This window comes from Mirounga leonina, unplaced genomic scaffold, assembly GCF_011800145.1.
Source record: "Mirounga leonina isolate KUSES-001 unplaced genomic scaffold, KU_Mleo_1.0 Mir_54, whole genome shotgun sequence".
Taxonomy (NCBI): domain Eukaryota; kingdom Metazoa; phylum Chordata; class Mammalia; order Carnivora; family Phocidae; genus Mirounga; species Mirounga leonina.
In genome coordinates, this window is record NW_023270812.1 from 3710534 (window position 1) to 3725745 (window position 15212).

Genomic DNA, 15212 nt, shown 5'->3' on the forward strand with positions numbered 1-15212 from the left:
TGTGGCTATGACTGTACTCTTACAGATGGGCGGTGATGTCTGAAGCAAGACAATGAGAAGTTAAGATACTGAGATTCACTTTGAACCATTTGGAACTCACATGGGATTATCACATAGGCAGTAGGGACTGTTGGTCTGGGATGGTTAGGCCAGCACTGGACATGTAGCGGTCATCAGTTTTGCTAGTAGCCAAAGCCTGTATAGCATCCCACAGTTCCCTCCCCAAAGCCATCCTGGGATGGGACTTCCTTTCTTCTCTGGAACCCAGGCCAGTTTTTTTCAGAGCCTTTACTCCTCTCAGGGGACAGAGGGAGGTCTGGCAGTGAGATATGAGTCCTTGAACACATCTGTACCTAAAGTGAGACGAAATTGTGCCTTTAGACACAGTGGACAACACTCCTTAATATGTCTTCACTATTTGCTTGATCTTCCTGGTCCTTAGAAGTGTTTGGGTTGGAAATCCTTGGTTGACCTCGTGAGTCTAAAACCTCCTAACATCTTTTTCTTCAATCCATCAGCCATTTAAGTGAGCACCAGGTGTATGGTCAATATCTGGTGTCAAGAAAGATGCCAGAGTGGGAAGGTGAGCAAGGGCCAGGTGAGGTGTGATGCCCCTTGTCTACTGTGAGAAATGGGCCCTGCAGATGTTGGTCAGGCCAGCCTGGCCCTGGGAACCTAGCTCTGGCATCCTGGGGGCATCCTCAGCCCTGGGGAACCCCTTGAGGTCACTCTGCAGAAGCTGAAGACCTTCCAAAGACAGACATTCCAGAGCCATTGGAATTTTGGTCTCCATCCTTGAGCAGAAATGGATCCATACTTTGGCCCTGGAGCCAAAGTGGCCTCCTAGAACCGTCTTGGATAAGACCTGAAATTTGGAGCTAGACCAAAGTAACAACTCTAGGTGCTGACTGTGCCCTTATTGTCTGTTCCTGAACAAACCAGTAGAGGTCTCATAGGAGCTATGGCTCAGAAATGTCTAGCCTAGCAGTTGCTGGGTATCCAAAATATCACCAAAATACCATTGCCACTTGGTCCCTGGCAAAATATCCTTGAATCTGGATAATGTTTACTGGCATGAACTATGGAAATGACTTTCTCATGGTATGAAATTGCTGGAGTCGTAGCAGACTCTACTAGCTTCCTTCTTCTATCTGGAGCACCTTACCATCTGCTCCATTCAAAGTCACCTTGAATGGAGAGAAATGAGAAAAGACATGGACAGGAAATTCTTTATACTTAACCTAACATCCCTTAGGCTGCCACTTAAGCTCATTTCCTCATTTTGTATCCGGGGTAAAGGAAAAAACAGCTTGTCATGGCCTTAACCTGTCATTCAGGCTCTGGGAGGTTACTTCCTCGTGTTCCCTCTGCTGGGCCATAGAATTCCTGTTGTCTTGACTTTGGGTTTGTCCTTTTTCCTTTTTAGAGAGGCAGTTCATGGGATTTATAGCTTTAAAGGATGTACCCAGTATCATCTTTATTAGACAAGAATATAGAAAACTATTACAAAAGGTTATGTGCTGCATTTATCTAGCAGAGAGGGTGGTCTGGTCTAAGTTTCTAAGAACAGTTAGAATAAATCAGGAATCACTTTGTCATATTTCATCCTTATGCTCCCAGAATACTGATCCCACAACACAGAACCAGAATGCAGTCTGCAGACCTGGAAACCAATTTCACAGCCTTTATGCCTTGACTGCACATTTAAGGAATGAAATCAGGAGACCTACAAAACAATCATTGGGAAGAGAACATACGGTCATATTTCTAGTCCCAAGAAGCAGCTTTCTGTCAAGTAATTCACGGGCACGTGCATTGATTTGTGCCTTCTCAGACTGGTTCTTCCTCAGATAGATGCTGGTTTGATGAGTTCACTGAGAGCTCAGGCATGAGGGGCTCTGGATGGGGCTGGAGTGACAGAAAAGATTGCTTTCTATCCAGGCCTCCTCTTCTTCTTCTTCCTCCAACTCTTCCTAAGCGGGCACAGATGATGTTCACTAGGAAGCATCAAAAATGACATCAGTTTGAAATATCAAAGTAGATAACAATCCAGGGAATGAAAATATCTGCTAATCAAGCCACCATATGGTTTGTTTAACGGACCCAGGTTGCGTGTGTTGGGGGGAGGGTGGGAGGAAGGGTCATGGTAGATTGGCCTAAGGCCTTTGGAAAACCGTAAATTCAGGATGGATCTTAAGGAGATTGACGGTAAGGCTGCCTTGAAAGTATGGTTTCCAGGTCTCCCAGAGGCCTTTGTGTTCACTAATGACCTTCATTAGGCAACTCTCTGAGGCCTAAGACGTCACTATTAGAAAAGTCATTTGGTCTTAGGTTTTGTCATAAGAATGCAAATGTCCCTGAGAGAGCACATCATCCACTTCTTCCATTCCTTCCAGAGAGGGGGGAGGATGAGGACACCCAGCACAAGGTGCCATAACAGTGTATTGGGGGCAGGAGTGCCCCCCCAGGGAGGAAAGTGGCATGGTGGAAGAGATGGTAAACCCAACTCTGGAGGCCTCGTGATTTGTTTTAGAATGGTGGTGGCTTCCTAAATTAATTTTTGATGGCAATGGTCACAGGTCATATCTGAGCAGGGGCAAATTCTGAGGGTCTGTGAGCTGGGAGGGGGAGAGCTGGGCTTTGGAATTGGGTGAAGCAGGGTTTGCGTCTGACTCCGCTCTGGGGCAGCTGTGTGACTCCGGGTGAACCCTAACCTTGCTCCTGGCCTTCTTTACTCATCTGGAATACAGAGGGAGTAAATGACACCTCCCAGGTGGTGTGTGTTCTGAGCACCTCATGTAACGTAGGGTTAGGTGCTCAGAGCCGTGGGCGGTGGGTGGTAGACACTCCATAAACCCTCTCCTCCTGTCCATTGCCCTCTCCCATTTGTATTTACTGTAGTTGAGCACCATATGGCCTTTCTCTCAGCATCCAAATGTTGGCTCAGGCAGTTATCAAGTTGAGACACACTGATGATACTTGATCATTGGCTAGAGGAGGGCAAACAAACTCATGCACAGACACAGTTGGAAGCTCCGATTGTGTAAGCACAGTGAGGTGATGGTCATTAGGTTTTGGCAACCCAGAGGTATTTCCCCCTTGCCCTTTTTTACTTTGTGCATCTCTTACTGGAGCTCCTTGAAGGTTTGAAGTATCTCCCCATATGCTGGGCTGATGCAACCATTTGAATGTGGATTCTCACTTGTGTTGGAAACTCTTTTATGCTGTGTCCAAGAATAGACGCAAGACAGGGCCAGGAAGAACAATGAGTATATTTATCAATTGTTCTTCTTTTCAGATTATCAGTAATGAAAGTCAATCATTTTCAAGCCTAGGCAGTATTGTACTGATTGAATCACGAGCGCCTAAGAGAAAATGTGACAGTGCTTGGGGGTCACTGGCCTCTTGTTTTTGGCTGTCTGTCCAGGAGCTAACTTTCCTTAAGGGAGATTTGGACTCGAACTGTAAAGAAAAACGTTATTCACATATTCATTCATTTGTTTTCTTCCTTGGGAGACTCGCCCAACCATGAGCATCCCTTTGCAGTTTTGGAACGGGGGCGGGGAACCTCGCTTTGCTCTTGCACACCTTTTGGTCAGTGTGAAATATTGGATTCCTGGGACTGATTGCTGCTGTTGGGGGAAATAGGGATCACGACTAGAAAAAGCTGGTTAGTCAGATGGCAGAGAAGGAGGAGAGGTTTTTGTAGTGAAGCCTTGGGGGAAAGAAAGGGAACTGAAAGAAGGGAACCCCAGTCTTCTGGCTAAGTAAGTCCTGGAAGGTTTCTCGTGGGCAAGGAGGGAGGGGTACATGAGAATTATTGAAGAGTAGCCATGATTGCTAGTAAATGCCCAGAAAGTCACCGACGCACTGTGTGTACAATCTCCTCAACTCAAAATTTTGCAGAGAGCGCTAGGTTTCTTGTCTATGATTTCTCCCATTATGGGCTTATGGGACCCTCATCCCTGGAACTGGGGAGGGGAGGCTTTGTGGGTTTTGCTTCCTGCCCGGAGTCTGACAACATGCTTTTGTCTCCAAAACAGGCACTCTTTCTTTACTGCTTTGAAATCATCAGATCCATTCTCTTCTTCTTCATTCCTTGGATTTCTTTGAGTGAGGCCATATGAGTTCTCCTTTTTCATCATTTTACTCCTGAGGCAGTGGGGCAATTTGGGGAGGGATGAGTGATGTATGCTAGCATCATCTGTGGTTATGGTGTTCAGAATTTTCACCTGGTATCAAAATCACATACTAACCAGTCCACGTGTCGTCACAAAACACTCCTTCCCCTTTCTTCTTCCATGAGGTTCCAAACTCATTTTTCTTCATGGTACTCAGTTTAAAGGTTTCTGGGTTTCTTAGATTACTTTTCTCTTTCCTGAGAGTGCCTTGTATCATTGAATAAACAGTTTCAGATCCAGGTTTGCCTAAAATTTGTTTGACTGTTGTGTGAATGTTTAGCATCTATTCATATGATGTAATGTTGCAGGATCTGTTACAATGTGAGCTGAGAGATTTTGTTTGACAAAATGTTATGTGTCATTTGGGTTATTTTTCAAAATCAAGAATATGTTTATGGGACCTCATAACTGAATATAAAAATGTAATTGTGCTTCTTAATAACTTGCTTTTCTTCTTCTGGGACAAAATATGGAAACATTTAAATTAGCTCTATGCAGATGAACCAGAAGCTTACCTCCCTTCTAAGGTGTTGATGATCTTGATTTGTTTTCTTTGTGGAAATGAATGCTTCTGTTATCTCGCTTTGGATGCAATGGTTAGTCGTCCCCATCATGACAATTTTATATTGTTCTTCTCGGAGGTATTTTAAAGATTGTCCAACTGTACCATATAGAATACTAAGAGCTTATTTGATATATGAATGCCTCTGGAGAACATGTCAAATTATGAATTCGTTATTCCTGCACTAGCAAGGCAACATAATCAAGCCAGAGAATGCCTAGAGTTTGTTTTGATTTGTTTCACTTTTGTTTTAAATTTACCACCCACAGTTATCCAAAATACATAAAAGCTTGTGGGTTTGATATGTTTGTTTTGCTCTCTCATACTGTAACAATGTTCAAACATGACTATACTTAACGTCTTTAGGACCAGACAAATTAAAAGTCATTTGCTCTTTTGATAACAATATCAGAGAACATTGGAAAAAAATTCCTTTTCACAATCTGCCATTCCCATAAGTTGATAGTTGCGCTGTTTGCATAGCTGACCACCCACTGAAGCCAAGGCACGTGAAACTGCTGTCCACTAAAATGGGCCTGAAAGTCACGTGGGACCCACCCAAAGATGCTACCAGTAGACCCGTGGAGCATTACAACATTGCCTATGGGAAGTCACTGAAAAGTCTTAAATACATCAAGGTGAATGCCGAGACGCACTCCTTCCTTATTGAGGATGTGGGTAAGTGACTCTATGGTCTTGTTCCCGGTCAGAACTAACTGTACACCAACATTCTCAGTTCCCTTCTTAGGTAGGATGGCTGTTTGTGAGACACAGTGTGGCCAGGCTCCAGGGACCTCATGGTTCTTTGGGAACAGGTAGCTGAGGTCATGAGGCTGTTGCTTAATCTTTATCTTGCCCTTGGACTTCCCATTCTGCATTTGAACTCAAGTATTTCTGGGTAGTTCTCCAAACGAATGTAGGAAACCAGTTTTTAGTTTCTGAATGTGCTTTTGGAAAGCATGTTGTTTCTTTGTTTCCTAGAAACTTTACTTTGTAGCCTAATCTTGAGATTTCTAATTTATAAACCAATTAGAGATTACTCAAATAATATGTCCCTGTGAGGGTGTGTGTGATATGTCATGCTTAGACACATCTGGTTCAAAGACATGACATTCTCCCCATTAAATTTGATTCTGGAAGTCTGTAATACTTAAAAATTTTCCTAAATATATTGTTTTATAAGTGCAAGTGTAGGTGGTTTTGAACATAGGCTTTGAGCTGCCTCCTTGGGACCCTCTATCTTTTGCTTTTTTGATCCTACGAGCCTGAAACTCCCATTTATTCTACAGTCCAACCTCATGATGGATCGTAAGGAAGTAACAGAAGTCAGCATCTCTGACAACCAGGTCTCCCTGCACTGGGTTTCCGTTTTCCTGCCTTCCTTTGGTGGATCAAAATCAACTAACTCATGGCTCCTCAGATTCCTGGCCATTGTCTACACATTTACTCTCTCTCCACCTCCTGCATTATAATGTTAGACTTTCTGAGTAACAGAGCAGAAAGTATATAGAAGGGACATCAAAGGAGCCAGATTTCCTTCTTCGTGGTTCCAGCTAAACATACATTTCTCTGAATCTTTTCCACATCAGTATGACCCTACTAAGTACGACAGTGAGGTTAAATGGAGAATCTGTTGGACCCAAGGCATGAGCAGGGTCATCTTTGCTTGTTCAAACCTTAGGTTGTTATGATCACTGCAGAGAAGAAAAACATGCAAAAAGAGAGCCCTAGAACTCACTGAAAAACAAATAGTCTCTCCCAAGTAACTCACTGATGAGTTAATGGGAATCAGAGACATGTGGATTAAATTGCCTTGAAATGCGAATAACCTCAGAATGAAGAGAGAAAGTGCCTGGCAAAGCATGATTTTGTGTGCTGTCTGACCCTAGAGAGCATTTCCCAGTTAGTCCAGCAGGCCATGCCAAACCCTACATGCTACCAGGGCCTGCCACAGTCAGACAGAGGTCCTACTGACCTCGAGCACAGCAGGGGTGCTAGATGGCATCTCTGTGTCGCTGTTGCTGGGCCTCTGGCCCTAGAACCGAAGTTCTGTTATAGAAACACTTCTCACCTTGAGAAATGTACATATGCTTCTTGCCTTTGACACATCTAACACTTATCTCTCCAACCGTCCGTCCCATCAAACGCCCACAAACTCTCATCTCTCCAAGGAACTGGCGCCTTCACTTACCTTTCACAGTAATTCATTTTGAGGAAAACCAGCACAATTGGAGTTTTCCTTTCTGCAGCTGCAAATTCAGGGCACACTCACACGGTAATGTGGTCTCTCGGTTTCCCTTCCCGTCCCACCGACTTCAGGAGCTCAGCCAAAGAGACCATGGCTATTTGGCCTTGACCCCTATATACACGTCAAAGTGAAGCCCAGTTATTTCAAGATTAACATGTCCAAGGTTCCAACAGCTGTTTCTCTAGGTTTTTGTTGAAATGGTCAAAGACAACAACATGCAGACCTAGTAAAGGGAGTATTCACTGTCATAAGGAGAAAAATTTCATGAAGCTTTACATGTTGCAATGAAGATTTCCCATGTGCTAAATTTTATGAGTTACCCTGAAATTTTCTTTCTGTGCTTTGGAGTTTTCTGTTTGAAGCTTCCAGGGGGAGATATTATTTGCAGGTACTGACACTGTAGACTATAAAACACCTACTTAGTGGATGGTGCGTTCCTATTTCCTACATTAATTTCACATTAAAAAGCTCAAAAGCCTTTTCTGTTGACAGCTTATGAATCCAGGTTTATTAGACATGCCATGTACTTTGTACTAAATAAATTTCGTGTTCTTTGGGTCAGGCATATTTTCGTTGCATGAGAGGAATGTTAGTGATATTGATTAAAAAGAGAGAGAGAGAGCTGTAGTTAGACTTGTCACTTAATTCAGATTTTTATATTTGGTTATACATAAGGGAGACAGTTAGTGAATCACACTGTCATTCCTGGAGATTTGAAACGGTGGCTTGATGTAAACCATATGTTTCAGAGCCGGGGGTAGTGTGCTTTGTGCTGGTTACTGCAGAAAACCCCAGTGGAGTGAGCCGTCCGGTTTACAGAGCTGAAAGCCTACCTGGTAAGTCATACCTAGAATTGGAGGCTGTATTTTTGTTACTTAGATGGGGAGAAACATCCTTCTTTGCTTTCTCGGATCTATACAGATTTAGAATCTTTAAAGGGTTCCTGAGCAAGAATGACTTGTATAGCAAGCTGAAAGATAGAAAACTAGGAGAGACTTATCCCTGCTTTTAAAGTAATTTTGATGTAGGTTGTTAGCGTTTTGTCCTAAATTTTTGGAGTACTCATTAGAGTAAGCCATGTGCAAAAGACCAAGAAGATGTGATGTCCAGAAAGCTTAGGTGCCTCGTTACGGATGTGGCCTGAGCGGATCCTTTTGAGGACTGTTGAAAAGACCACTAAACATGTGTTAGGGCTGCACTGAAATGTGGAAAATCCAATCGTCCTCGTTTCTAACTATGAAGTTGCATTTTCCTCATTTAGGAGGTGAATGGATCCGGATTGATGGTTTTCCCATTAAGGGTCCAGGACCATTTAATGAAACCACCACAGGTACTACGTGCTCCTTCGGTTCATGTCCTCACTGAAGCACCGTCTCGCAAGAGGGTTGTGCTTCTGTCACACACATGTGCTCACCAACCTTCATTTAGTTCCCATCGCTAAACTAACACACATGCCACACGGTTTTGGTCAATCTGCTCTGCACCCGATGGCCCAGACTGCAGCCGGTGTTGCTCATTTCGCACTGTTCTTTCACGTGCTGGTGTGGGGAAGTGTCCTTGTCTACATCTGGGGTTACTGTTGCACTGTTAACAGGCAAATATGGTGGTTGAGATGGCAGCCCTGGCCTGATGAGGATATTTATAGCTCTGTTACCTGTGGATGGCATAAATGAATGGAATCCACCAGGAAGTGGCTTTTATTGGCTAATATGCTGTATCAAGCCTTTCTCTCTTTTCTCATAAGCATGGGATATTTTGTGATATGTTCGAGCACCTGCCTTCCATCTCTGCTCCATATTTGTATATATGTCTGTTTTATCATTTGGATGTTGATGTTGTCTAGTCATATTGTTTTACTTGTTGAGGGAAGTGTTAACATTTCTTGTATGCTTTTTTGAATACATTTAATTAATGGTGAAAAAATAATGCAAAATGAATGCAGTCATTTTGGAGTGTGGTTGGATAATATCCCAAAGGCAATATGGCGAGGACCTGTATTCTGTTTTCATGAATGCTGTTTTTAAGTCCGTCAATCTGGTGTTGTTGTTGAGAGGAAGGTGAGTACTTTGAAACCAATGACCATAATCTGCTTCTCAGGTCAGGTTTGATGGGTGTAGGCAGTTTCGAAGTCCCCTTTCCACAGAAAGGGGGTGAAAAAATGAAACAACCAGAAAAGGAAGCTGGCTTTCAAGGAAAGGTGATATGCTTTTGTTCCAATATGTTGGACTTGGGGCGACCATGGGGTGTTGGAAGGGAGACATCTCGGAGGTGATTGGAGGTGGGGAGATGAAAGTCGGAAGAGAGAAGTAAGGGGCAGGCATGGATTCCAGAGTCATGCTCCAGAGTGAGAGTGGAAGCCGAGTGTGTATGAGGGTGACAGGAGGGACAAGAGCAAAGGGCCACAGTCAAAACTGAGAGGATGATGACAGTCGAATAGCCAAGATGGTAGTACACCTAGGAAATGTGCAAAATATGCAAGGGTGTGTTTATTCCGAGACTGTCCACCCCTGAAGAGGCACATGTAAACTTTTTACTGACAGATGTTCAGTGCCTTGTATTGGAATCTTGTATTTTAGATGACCATTTTATTTTTTATAATCTTTCTGATAAAGTTTTCCGAATGACAGTGGTTTTAGAACAAGTAATTTTCTTTTGCTTTTTCTTAAGTAATTAATTTCTTATGCCTTCTTTAATAAAAACATGTGTGTGTGTGTGTGTGTGTGTGTGTCTGCAACCTTTCTGAGTGAGCACGAGTTACAGAAACGCTGGGAACTGGGACTCACGGACAGTCGTGCTCCAGCTCGTTATTGGTTTTGCATACTGTGAAATCATTTAACCTCTCTCTGTAGGAGACTTTGTATGCCCTAGTTGCCAAAGGGCACTCTTCTGTAATATATAATACTATATTTGTTATATATTATGATAAAAAGGATACTGGAAGAAATTGCTAGCTGAAACCATTTCCAGCATAAGATATAAAGCAGAATTTTTTCTTTTAAAAAAATGAATAACAGAATGCACAGACTTGGTTACAGTGCTCCAGAAAAAAAATTACATGTCATTAGTAATAAAAATAATAAGAATAATTTATGAGAAGTTATCAATAAATGATCAGCATGCATCTATGCCTTTTTTTTTATAAGGCTTGGAAAATATGCTATGCTGCTATTCTGAGGAATGGTTAAATAAATGACAATCCCATTAAACAAAGTAAGTATTCTGAGTTCCAGGTATCTTCATTCAAAGGAAAGGATTTGTCCTCAAAATGTAGACATTGGCATTGGCTCCTGGTGGAAGGCCCCAAGGGTTCCTTTTAGTGTTTTGCATGGTAACATCTCACTTTCTTTGAGTGTTTTACTTGAAACCAGAGGGAAATCTATCCTTTTGCTCTGCTGGAAACAGTAGTTTCAGTACAAATTCCAGAAGTCCTCCTTTTGTGGCGGAGACCTATCTTGACCTCACTGTCTTTCCCTAATTATTAGATTCATTCATTCAGTGCCATTGGCTTCCCAGGGGCAGGTCTGGATGCTACAGATACAATAGGGGGTAAGACAAACAAGGGCTTGCCTTAACAAAGACTGGATTCTAGTGGGAAAGAAAGACAAACATGTAAGCAAAAAAATAACGCATATAATCTGTATTAGTTTGTGAGGACTGCCATAACAAAATACCACAGAGGGTGGCTTAAACAACAGATGTTTATTTTCTCTCACAGTTCCAGAGTCTGGAAGTCTAAGATCAAGGTGTCAGTAGGTTTGATTTCCCCTGAGGTCTCTCTTTGGCTTGTCTTTCCTCTGTGAGTGCACATTCTTGGTGTCTCTATGTATCTCTGACTTTCCTCTTCTTAAAAGGACACCTGCCAGATGGGAGTAGGCCCTACCCCAATGGCCTCATTGTAACTTAATCACATCTTAAAAGGCTCAGTCTCCAAAGACAGTCACATCCTGGGATAATTGGGGGTCAAGGCTTCAACATATGATTTTGAGGGGGGACACAATTCAGCCTGTAACAGAATCATAAATTCTTTGAAAAATGAACAACACTGAGATATGGACTAAGCTGAGTGGGGGAGCCCAGGAGGGGCTAAGATGGTGGCACCAGGCTGAGATGGTATGGGGACCGCTGGCCGGGGTGAGCGTGAGGAGGAGGAAGAACATGACAGGCAGACTCGAGTGATTCTCAGACTAGTCACTCGTCCAAATCTGAAAGCCCTCAGGACTCAGAAAGTAGGAGGACTAAGCAGAACTGCAACTCTGGCAGAAGTTTTGGCTTTGGCTTTGGCTTTGGCTTTGGGTAGCTCATCTTATATCTTTTAGTTAGAAAGTTTTCTTTGTATTTCAATGTGAAATCCCTCCTGTTGAGATGTAAACCCATATCCCTTTGTTTTGTCCCCAGGGAAGAGAGGTCCCGAGTCCATTTAGCTATTGGAATCTTATTATTTACCTTCCCTGCAGACTTCTTTTCTGAAGTTGTTTTAGCTTTTTATTTCTGTGATCAGATGTGGGGTCATCTGGTCTGTGCCGAGCCAGATACTGGGGTCAGGACAAGACCATGGCCCAGCTCTGATTTCAACCAACCCGGGGACTCAGCATGCAGGTCATTCTGCTTTCACCGGCTCTTCATCTGGAAAATTTTAGTTTTCAATAGCATCATGTGTGTTTTTTTAAAAGATTATTTATTTATTTATTTGCCAGAGAGAGAGAGAGAGAGCATGTGAGAGTGCAAGCAGGGGGAGTGGCAGGCAGAGGGAGAAGCAGGCTCCCCCCTGAGCAAGGAGCCTGATGTGGGGCTCGATTCCAAGACCCTTGGGATCATGACCTGAGCCGAAGGCAGATGCTTAACCTATTGAGCCACCCAGGCATCCCAGGATCATGTGTATTTTTAATAAGGTGATGGTTTTCTAAAACTCTAGTCATTCGTGCTGTCCTTAAGCTATGGCGCCCAAACTAGACAGAGTACTGAGATAAAAGTCTCTTCTTTTAGATTTCTGCCTCGTATTTTCTTACATTATATTTTAGTCCATGAAGTTTGCTCATTTTTTAGACAATTAAATCATAGCTCCGACTTGAGTTCACAGTTCTCTTTGGCCATTCTCAACCAACACTGGCATAGCTGCGCCCAGCCATTCCCTGACCTCCACGTTGCTCCCCAAATACAAATAGCATGTTGGCTCTTGGCTCATAATAGCCTGTCCACACTGGCGTCCTCCATGATGGGGGCCCACCTGACATCCTCATGTCATGGTTTCCAGCTGCCACCACCTGCTGCCCGTGGTAGAGTTGCTCTTCTCCACAGTCATCTTGCTTTTTCAACTCCCTCACTGTCCTGAGCTCCCTTCCAGACTTACTTGGGCTTTGGGTCCATAGACCCTTCCCATTTCCACAGTCCAGTGCTGTCTCCTGTCTCATTTCTTGTCTTTCCTGGTCCCCCTCCTGTTAGCTCGGCCAGCACCCCTGACCATGGGACGGCCTCTGTGGCCTGCTAGTCCCCATACCAGGGCCCCTACCTCCCTGGCTTCCCTCCTGCATGTGAATTGCTGAGCCTTGTGGGAGAAGCAAAGAGCTAAGCCGATCGGTACCTCTGTGACTCCTTACAGCTGGTCTGCTAACTCCAACTGGGTCCTCAGCTCTGCTTGGCAGTTGTTCTCTGTGTCCTTACTCAGATTACTTCCTTTCTTCCATGGCTTAGCAGGTCCAGAATATTGCCACTTTGCTCGAGCTCCTTCCTCCTGTCCTCTTGCTTCTAGCCTTGCTTCCTGCCTCTCTTTGAAATAAAGGTTATCAGCATGACACCCCTCCTCTTATTCCCCATGACTTCCAAACCCTCATCTCCCTTCCCTCCTCTTGGCTCTGAGGGGAACTGCTGTCCCCATGACTCTTCAAGGTTGACTTCATAGATGTGAAGCTGCATAGCATGCCTGGTCAGACCCGAGGGCAGACCTGGGTTCGGGTCCATTACGGGAGCCCCGCTACTCTCCGCGGTGCCTGCCTCTAAAAGCTGATACCTGCTGTTGAATGGGTGTCAAATTACTTGACAGAGAAATGATGAAACTAAGAAACTATGCAAACCACAGTTTGGCATCTTTATTCCTTCCCTGGCATTCCTTTCATAGGAAATACCTATGGTCATATGAGAAATGGATATTGCATAATCTAAAATTACGAATTCTGGCCTTTTCTATCAATAGTTCATCAAAGCAAACACTGACCTTCAGGTATATCTTCTTGCCAATTTGTTTAAATGTGACTGACGTGGAGAGTGGAAATTCTAACCCTAGTGTCCTGCGACGGGCCCTTTCCTGACCCATTGACTTGAGGGTACAGTCACCATCAGGCTGTACTCCCCGCCCTGTCCACTCCCGCACGGCTGGCTGGGCTGCAGCTCCAGCACATTCCTGAATCTGTAGCTGTAAAATCCTGCAGCTGTGACATGCTGGGGCTTGATGGGAAGGTTGTTTTTTTTTTTTAAAGATTTTATTTATTTGACAGAGAGAGACACAGCGAGAGAGGGAACACAAGCAGGGGGAGTGGGAGAGGGAGAAGCAAGCTTCCTGCTGAGCAGGGAGCCCGACACGGGGCTCGATTCCAGGACCCTGGGATCATGACCTGAGCCGAAGGCAGACGCTTAACGACTGAGCCACCCAGGTGCCCCTGATGGGGAGGATTTAGGCTCCTTTCGAGGAACCGTCTCAGGTTCTAAGTTTTATTCTAAGGTTCTAGGGTTCCTTTCAGCTGGGAAATTTTGTGAATTTAGGACACGAAGTGGATCGATTCCACCACTTATATTGGGTGCTTTTAATCTTAATTTTATTCAATAAATTCAACAAACTAAATTTTAATTGCTTTGCAAGCAATTGGGAACCATTTGTAGTACTGAGAAACGGCTCTGCGCCTTTTTCTCCATCCCTTTGACTGTTTTAGGTCAGCAAAATAAAAAATCATATTGTTAGAGGGAGACACGCTGAGCTGCAGTTTCTAGGTGGTGAATTTGTGCCTGAGCGCAGGGAGGTGCACGGAGTAAAGAGGTGTCGCCAGTGATCCACTGGCCCCACCTCTCCCAATGGCCCCGTTGTCTGTGCCGCCCCCTTCTCTGTGTGCAAAGGCACGAGTGCCACCACGTGAGCCAGGAAGAAGCCCCGTGAACGTAGATTTTATTTATGTATTTGACAGGGAGAGACACAGCGAGAGAGGGAACTCAAGCAGGGGGAGCGGGAGAGGGAGAAGCAGGCTTCCCGCCGAGCAGGGAGCCCGATGCGGGGCTCGATCCCGGGACCCTGGGATCACGACCCGAGCCGAAGGCAGACGCTCGACGACTGGGCCACCCAGGCGCCCCTCCGTGAACGTATTTAGACTGTTGGTGTCGCTGTGGGTCGACGGTGCAGGCGTAGCGCACCCGTGAGCATTTACACACAGTGCTGCCACCTCCGGGGCTCCATCCGGAAATGCTGGAGCCAGACCCGGGCTTAACCTGTACCCCAACCCAGAATATTTAATAATCATGATCAGATGGTCCTCTTTTCACACGCTAGTTTCAATGAACGCCCTGGCCAACGGGAATTAGTGATGTCTGTGGCCTGATTTTCTCAGTGGCTTTCTCGTGCCGTCAGGAGCTTTAGTAAGTGCAATTTAGGGCAAAGATCAGGTTCTGCTTCCTAGCCCGGAGGCAGGGTGAGCCGCCCCAGAGGCTCTTCTTTGTATCTCCAGGGCCTGGGGCGAGCACACGGAGGCCCTCCATAAATGTTTGTTAAGCAGAAGTGCATTTGGAGGCTGCTCGCCCTCCGTGGCTGTGCCTCGGCAGAGGAGATGAGCCGTGACAAGGGTAAGGCAGTGTGAGATGTGAGGCAGAGCGTCACCCTGGCTAGTTCAGCCGCTGCCGCTGGGGCTGGTCCTGGGCAGGCCAGGGTGTCGGCCACAGAGGGGTGCTGTCATCAATCAGAGATCCTCATTCTTGCCTTCTGTGTCTTGGAATGACATGTTGTGCATTTGTGGATTGGAATTCCTCGAGGCGGCTGGTCTGTGAAGACGAGGCGTGTACACAGCAAGATCCGTCTGCTGTGGGGATGCCCCTTCTTCCTGGGGGCTCCCATCTTATCGGAGTGCCTGCTTCGAAGTCGCCTCTCCCATTAGAGTGTAGACTTCCCCAGCCTTCGAGCCCATTCTTCAACAATGAAAAAGTAGGCGGTGGAGGCCTGTGTGCGGAGCTGTGTAACTTCTCCGGTAGC

The 15212-nt window shown here is 45.0% G+C and overlaps 1 protein-coding gene across 4 annotated transcripts in view; it reads left to right on the forward strand.

Moving 5' to 3' along the window:
• The window catches only part of LOC118001846 (fibronectin type III domain-containing protein 1-like), a 98342-nt gene that overhangs the window by 20082 nt on the left and 63048 nt on the right, over positions 1–15212 (forward strand). For 2 of the 4 annotated variants that reach the window (XM_034992016.1, XM_034992018.1), the window contains exons 1-3: positions 1297–5421; positions 7741–7827; positions 8253–8321. The exons of 1 other annotated variant lie outside the window; for it this stretch is intronic. In XM_034992016.1, the coding sequence (XP_034847907.1) occupies positions 5274–5421; positions 7741–7827; positions 8253–8321 (304 nt within the window). In that variant the 5' untranslated portion in view covers positions 1297–5273. Of the gene's footprint in view, positions 1–1296; positions 5422–7740; positions 7828–8252; positions 8322–15212 lie in introns of those variants that run through there. One more of the 4 variants, XM_034992019.1, reaches the window with a different exon arrangement.